Source organism: Zerene cesonia, chromosome 13 (genome assembly GCF_012273895.1).
Source record: "Zerene cesonia ecotype Mississippi chromosome 13, Zerene_cesonia_1.1, whole genome shotgun sequence".
Taxonomy (NCBI): Eukaryota; Metazoa; Arthropoda; class Insecta; order Lepidoptera; family Pieridae; genus Zerene; species Zerene cesonia.
The window spans coordinates 8,509,326-8,517,191 of NC_052114.1; the positions used below are offsets into that span (position 1 = coordinate 8,509,326).

Genomic DNA, 7,866 nt, shown 5'->3' on the forward strand with positions numbered 1-7,866 from the left:
AAAATATTATATCAATACCTTAACCTTACTTTTATTGAAAGCCTCCACTTGTTCACGTTCAAAGTTTGAACGTGAACAACTCCAGTTGTTCAAACTTCACGCGAGTAAAGTCGCAGGCGCCAGCTAGTTTATTAATAAATATCTTCAGATATTTCTTTATTTTTATTAATGTTAATATTAGACGTGGTCCTCACATTAGTTAATAGTTATTAATTATGTAACGAGAATTTTAGTTTTTGTTCTTGGAATTTCGCCTTGGAGCGTTTTTTTCAACATAACTGGCAAACAATTCAAAGGCTACACAATAGAATATAAATACCAAATTTAAGGTAGCCTATGTATATCTTTAACGACATAAGAAGTAACACAGCTGAAATAAATATTTCAATAATAATAAATTGAATTGACTATAAATTCAACACGTGTAAAAAAAAGAATCAAATTATCTAAATATAAATAACCAAAACTAGTGGGTAGTGTTTACCTACCCTTAATATTAATGTGTTGCAAACCATACGCTAGATTCAAAATAAAGTAAAGAGATAACAGATATGTGCTACCTACCTAAATCCCATATTACATACTCTGTAACCATGGTCTTCTTCTTTTTCTTGAATGGCAACTGCCGATGTTAACTGTCAATTTCTTATTTCTAGTTGTGTCAAGTGTCATAACAAAAAAATGTGGATGGTATTCAAAATCCACATTTATCTGAAGGCTTAAATAATTGATAATAAAAAATTGATTTCACTTATATTTGTAAATTGTATATAATTATTAAAGTTTGCATAACAGTGAGACTATATAATGGCAAAATTTAAACTAAGTAAGTTTTTATATTTAGAATTTGATTGAAAATGTGCTTTTTCCTCGTCCGAATAACTATGTTAAATGAAAGATTTTGATACGTGATTAAATTATTACTTATTTTATGCGAAAAAAATACTTATTGTACTGTTTCACTGTTTAATTTCTCTCATAATTACTGGAAGTGAGGTTATGTTTTTAAATATCCATTTGTAAAAATTTACATGTTAATTATTCAGAGAAACCTTCTAAGCGTCAGCCAGCGCGTCTTCGTTACAAAATAGAGAAAAAAGTTAAAGAACACAACAGAAAAGTTAAAAAAGAGGCAAAAAAGAATCCAAAATCTAAGAAAGCCAAGCCGATTCAGATTCCTAATGAATGTCCATTCAAGGAAGATATTTTAAAGGAAGTGGAAGCTGTTAAGAAGCACAAGGAAGAAGAAAGGCAGAAGAGAAGGGAACTAGCTAAACTTGAAAAACAGAAAAGACAAGAAGAAAAGAAAGGAACAAACATGGATATGGATACACTAGTAAGGTTTTGTTAATTCACTTTGAAATTGTTTACAGACGCTGAAACTTTTCGACCAGTTTCAGGAAAAACAAAAAAAAAATTGTTATTGTTTTTCTTATGTCCTTTTAAATTTATTAGGTAGCAAATGCGGAAGCCAGAGGGAAAGTTCACGAAGCATTCAAGGGGAATGACAATGAAACTGATGATGGAATCGGTAAGGACAGACAGCAAGAAAACTCATTGAAGACTTACTATAGAGAATTTAAGAAGGTTATAACAGAGGCTGAGGTGATTTTAGAAGTGGTGGATGCGAGAGACCCCTTGGGTAAATTTCTCTTATCTTTATTAATTGTATTCAATATATATATATATATATATATGTATAAATAATTGTCTATGATTTGGTCTGTTTCTGATTTTTATTACTATAATTAATTCTTTCTATGATTCTGTTTTTTAAATATTCTTCATTATATTATGAGATTCTGATCTGTTTGACAGAGCTATTCATTTCAATAAAATATTTTGCAAGGGATTCATTGTGTATCTTAATATAAAATGTAATATTTTAGGTACCCGTTGTACTCAGGTGGAAGAAGCAGTACGGGAGTCTGGGAAACGCCTTGTTTTAGTATTAAATAAAGCAGACTTAGTGCCTCGTGATAATCTAACAGCTTGGTTAAAGTATCTTCGAAGAACAGCCCCTGCAGTGCCATTCAAGGCGTCCACTCAAGACCAGCAACACAACCTTGGTAGAAAGAAGATGAAGCACATTGTGAAAGAGAAAGAGATGAAAGGTAGAGTTATATTTAATACTAGCTGCGACCCGCGGTTTCACCCGCGTAAGTCCGTATCCCGTAGGAATATCGGGTTAAAAGGTTGCCTATGTGTTATTCCAGTTGTCCAGCTGTCTACGTACCAAATTTCATTGAAATTGGTTCAGCAGTTTTTGCGTGAAAGAGCAACAAACACATACACATCCTTACAAACTTTCGCATTTATAATATTAGTAGGATTAGTAGGATGTAATATATATTTTTCCTTTTTTATTAGTCATATTTGAACTATTGATAAAGGACTTACATGGATTGAGGCCTGATATTTGTTGGTTGTTTAATTGCCTCACTCTAAGTTATGTTAAGTTAGGTTGTGTTGTGTTTGTGATTTCTCGAAGAGTTCCCACAACCTCTGCTAATGCGGTGATTGTGGTGGTTGCTTAAATTTTGATATATTCTACATACTAGAAATTATTATTAATAATTTCTTTTTTTTCTATTTTATTTCTTTTAGGATCTGCCTGTGTTGGCGCAGAGTTACTAATGAGTCTTCTTGGCAACTACTGTAGAAACAAAGGTATCAAGACATCCATAACTGTGGGTGTTGTTGGTCTGCCTAATGTTGGCAAGAGTTCGATCATCAACAGCTTGAACAGATCTCGCGCCTGCAATGTTGGTAGCACACCTGGAGTTACCAAGTCAGTGAAAGTTTCGTTATATTGTGATCATATAGTGATTTTATTTCTCTTAGTTATTTATATATAATTTATATGTAATAGTGTCTTTGATATTCTTATTATAGAATAGTTTAAAGTTTTTTTTCCTGGTTTCTGAACACGAGGATTTTATAAACACTTCATTGTTTTAAATCATATTGTATACATAGTAAAAATCATGTTCATAAGTCATCTATACAGTTTACTATAAAATGCTATACACTATTATATGCAATTCCCATGAATTGGAAAGGTCATATTTTAGGTCTTATTTTCACAATTATTACATATTCCAGACAAATGCAAACCGTACAGCTGGACTCGAAGATCAAGATCCTGGACAGTCCGGGAATAGTGTTCCATTCAGGATCCGAGAGTGATGCAACAGTGGCTTTAAAGAATGCCATTCGGGTGGGAGCTTTGAAAGATCCCGTGACACCTGCGAACGCGATCCTGCAGCGCGCCAATAAGCACACGCTTGTGGCTCTGTATTGTATTCCCGAGTTTAGCACACCGCAAGTGAGTTCTTAGTACCAAATCGGGTTCTATTTTTTCATCAGCCCTTACTTGTTCCCACTGCTGGGACACAGGCCTCCTATGAGGGTTCAGGCCATAATCCACCACGCTGGCCAAGTGCGGGTTGGCAAGCGTTCCATTTTTTATCAACACTAATATTATAATGAGGAAACTTTTGTATTTTTGGATAATATTTCACGCAAAAACCACTGGACCGATTTAAAAAAAAATTAAATCAAATCATAAAATAGTTCCTTTGCTACGCGAGACATAGACAAACAAGCAAACACACCTTCATATTTATGATATACGAAAGGATTACATTACCATGTTCTTAAAGTTGTCACGTTGACTGTTTAAACAAACCAAATATTAAAGTGAAATATACCATTTATTTCAGGAATTCTACGCAAGTCTCGCGTCAAGAATGGGGCGTTACAAAAAGGGAGGTGTGCCCGACCAAGAGGCCGCTGCAAGAATATTGCTTAATGATTGGAACACTGGGAAGGTAATATTTGTTCAAATTCAAATTCAAAATGATTTATTGTGATTCACAGGTTATAAGGAAGGTATTACATTATATAAAGTTCTACTGTGATCTGCCTTGTGGCGTACAATTGTCAATTTTTACATAAAAAAGCTTTTGTTCCATGTCTATTTTCCTTAAAAAAGCTTATAGTCCGGTCAAGTTAGCATCAAAAATAGGGGTAAGGTTACATTAATTCGCACCTTCCTAAAAATTGGCATGATTGTTGGGAACCCTATTATACACAATTTGTCAATTATCCACATCAATCCGGAGTGTGGAAAAAAATTTATTCAAGGTCAAATGTTGCACAAATCGGTTTTTTCAGTTTTTCAGTTAAACGGTAAGTTTCATAATAAAAATAGATGAGACAAATTGATTCATCATGCAATTATCTATAAAAATTGTTCCTACACATTTTTTCCTAAGAATCACCATTTCGAAGATACAGCGATGCAAAATGTTGAAAAAGTTGTATTCTTCATAATATGCACAAGTTTCCGTGCCACCCGTGAGGTAGTGTACATGGCGCGTTTTTTTTTTTACGTGGTTTCCCCGGTAGGCCTATTCCACGATCTATAATTGTGCTTCTGTTAAGTTGAAAAGCTATTATATTCAATTGAAAATGGTACTATTGTAAATAACAAGAGCGGTGTAAGTAATGTGTAAATTGAGAAAATTATTCGTCTGATAGATACTCTTCTAATGGAACCTAATCCAGACTGTCTTGCTCTTCTTCTTCTTCTTCTATTACAATAGTACCATTATCACTTAAAATACCATTAAAATTTCTCGCTTTCAAATTGTCAGAACTAAACCAAATTTAATTAAGACCACCTGGGCGGCACCAGCTTTGAAATAAAAAAAATCTGCGATTTGTGCACCCAGATCAAAGTTACGAGGTATTAATAAATACACAAAAATTTGTAGAATTAATAACCTTATTTTTTTGAAGTCGGTTGAAAAGTGAAAGAAACTGCTGATCTATTCTCAATACAATACCCGGGTACCGTGACATCTAAAGCAGTGCTAAATTGAAGTCTATATAACTAAATATTTAATCTGTGGACTTTATTATACTAAATTAAATTTACTCTCCAGGTCCGCTATTTCACTGAGCCTCCAGAGACACCAGCGTCTGAAGTGCATGTAGACGCTAAAATCGTGACGTCATTGGCACAAGATTTCGACATTAATTCCTTTGAAGCGATGGAAACTGAAGCCATTAATGCACTGAATAGTCAACCTAGTGACGATGCTATTAAAGTAAGTTTTTAAAAAAAATCCTATAAATATTTTAGTTTATGCAAATGTGGGTTTTAATGGTTGAGGTTCTCAAAGCAAACTTGGCAATTTAGAAATTAAAAACTTTTAACGGATTTTAAACGCGATTTATTCAAAATGTTGGGTTAATAATATAATGAATAAATATATATGAAAAAATATATAAATCGCATTTAAAATCCGTTAAAAAGTTTTCAAACTTGGCAGTTGTTTATTTTAAAACTGTCACTACCTTGTCGTAAAAAAAATACACAACAAAAGTAGGCTTATCGCGAGGATCGAATCTAGGACAAGTTGATGTCTAGGTAAACATATTTACCAATGTAAATTATTGAATACAAGCTGTTCGCCCCTGGTGCATATATAGCCTTTGTCACACAGTGAAGCTGCAGCTTTTTTATGGTGAAAGAATTTTTGATATTGTTTAAGAGTGAAAACTTTACAAACAAACAAAAATACAAATGTTTCCTCTCTATTATATTAGTGTAGAAATGGCCGAAAAAAAAGTGTATGTTTAAAACTAAATTTAGCTTTAATGTAAGTGCAAGATTGTTACTAAGTTACGTATAGGTCGTAGAGTGCATAAACCTTTAAATTTTAACTAGCTATCCGCCCGCGGCTTCGCTCGCATAGCCAAAAAAAAAGGTAGACGGGCCTCGGGTTTCCCTAACCTATTTCTCGTTCCCGTGAGATGACGGGATAAAAGTTATGCTATGACCTTTCTCGAGTCTCGGACTATCACTCTACAAAATTTCATCCAAATCGGTCAATAGTTCTTGAGATTAATATGTTTAATAAAACTAACAAACAAATTCTTCAGCTTTATAGTAGTATACATTCGACAAACCTTGCATAACAATGTATTCTTATATTATAAAAAAAAAATCTTCAGTCACTGTGTTAGTTGTAATACTCCTCGAAAACGGCTTGACCGATTTTCATTAAGTTGTATGTGTATTTGGTAGATTTGAGAATAGATCTTTAAGCATTCTTAACCGATTTCCAAAAACGAAAAGGTCCTATGCTCGTCTCTGTGTATATATTACACCCCTATATGATGAGAGTACGCAGAACAAAGTTGGCCGGATCACCTTGTAATATATAAGATATTCTGTATCGTAATTTTGTTTCTAGATATCTAGCACGGGTCCAGTATCAGCTATGGATGAAATGCAAATTGATGAAGAAGCTGGATTACTATCAAAAACGGTCAATATTCGACCAAAACTAGACAAGACAGGGAGGAATGCGGAGAAGGCGAAAAACGACCCTGAAATGCTCATAGAAGGCAACACTAAACAAAATAAACTAAGGAAAATCCAATTTAAGAAGGATAAGAAGAAAAAGGCGAAAAATGAGAAGAAAGCGGTGCAATTGGCTGATGTTTTAGAAACTGTCACTTTGACGTCTTTTAAGAAAGATGACTACAGTTTTAAGGAAGATTTCTCATTGTAGTGAGGCATGTTGTATGCTAAGTTGAAATATATTGTATATTTCTGTATGAAGTACTTGTTTTTTTTTTTCATTTGACTTTTTGAAAGGGAAAAATAAAAAGAAGGCGTTGGGGGTTTTCCCGGAATTTCGATATAAAACCTACCTTATACCTTACCCTTTCTCTTGTCTCAAACTATCTTTATGCCAAATTGAATCCACAACGGTGCAGTGGTTTAGGCGTGACGAAGTGACTGACAGATATACATAGTTACTTTTGCATTAATAGTATAGGAAGCATTTTTAAAATATCTGTTTATTTTTGTTGAGTCATTTGTCAGTTTTTACGTCGCCACAGATTAAGCGACTGCAGTAATTTTCTCACTGAGGTAGAAGATCAGAATCAAAAGATTATCCTACTAATATTATAAATGCGAAAGTTTGTAAGGATGTGTGTGTGTTTGTTGCTCTTTCACGCAAAGACTACTGAGCCGATTGCAATGAAATTTGATACGTAGTTAGCTGGACAACTGAAATAACATATAGGTAACTTTTTATCCCGATATTCCTACGGGATACGGACATACGCGGGTGAAATCGCGGGGCGCAGCTAGTTAAAATAATGGTTTATTATGTGACTATGCTATAATGTCTATGTGAATTAATTAGGTTGAATTGCCTGTAAATACAAGCCATTTCAAAAACATCATGCAACACAACAAAAGTGGCATGTTATGGTAATTATATTTATCAGTTCAGTTATTACCTCCGTTATCATTCACATACAATAGGCTCGCATTCAAATGTGAACATAAAACCATAAAATATAAACCGTCATTCGTCGTTTGCTGTTCAGAAATATTTTTGACTAGCTGCGCCCCGCGGTTTCATCCGCGTATGTCTGAATGCCGTAGGAATATCGGGATAAAAGTTGCCCTTGTGTTATTCCAGTTGTCCAGCTATTTAGGTACCAAATTTCATTGCAATCGGTTAAGCAGTTTTTGCGTGAAAGAGTAACGAACACGCACAAATCCTTACAAATTTTCGCATTTATAATATTATATATAGCAACAACAACGGTAAAACGGTGAAGGAAAACATCGTGAGGAAACCGGCATGTCCAAGAATTAAAAGTTCGACGACATGTGACATCTGCCAACCCGCACTTGGCCAGCGTGGTGGATTTTGGCCTGAACCCTCATAGGAGGACTGTGTCCCAGCAGTGGGAACATATATGGGCTGATGATGATGATGATATAGCAACAATCCTTGCTAAACATATCTAACTAATTAGAATTTC

The 7,866-nt window shown here is 34.2% G+C and overlaps 1 protein-coding gene across 1 annotated transcript; it reads left to right on the forward strand.

The window, feature by feature from the left end:
• Positions 1 to 647: 647 nt before the first annotated feature.
• Positions 648 to 6,640, forward strand: LOC119831382 (guanine nucleotide-binding protein-like 3 homolog). Its single transcript, XM_038354699.1, has 9 exons — positions 648 to 826; positions 1,047 to 1,336; positions 1,456 to 1,642; positions 1,890 to 2,114; positions 2,608 to 2,791; positions 3,106 to 3,328; positions 3,726 to 3,833; positions 4,953 to 5,117; positions 6,270 to 6,640. The coding sequence occupies exons 1-9, from the start codon at positions 808 to 810 to the stop codon at positions 6,588 to 6,590; spliced, it is 1,722 nt and encodes a 573-aa protein (XP_038210627.1). The 5' UTR covers positions 648 to 807; the 3' UTR covers positions 6,591 to 6,640.
• Positions 6,641 to 7,866: the final 1,226 nt, after the last annotated feature.

What these genes read in the sequence shown, in the direction of transcription:
- LOC119831382 (XM_038354699.1), top strand. An exon ending in ACATGGATATGGATACACTA is followed by an intron (nt 1,337 to 1,455) that starts GTAAGGTTTTGT and finishes TAAATTTATTAG; the next exon opens with GTAGCAAATGCGGAAGCCAG. An exon ending in GAAAGAGAAAGAGATGAAAG is followed by an intron (nt 2,115 to 2,607) that starts GTAGAGTTATAT and finishes TATTTCTTTTAG; the next exon opens with GATCTGCCTGTGTTGGCGCA.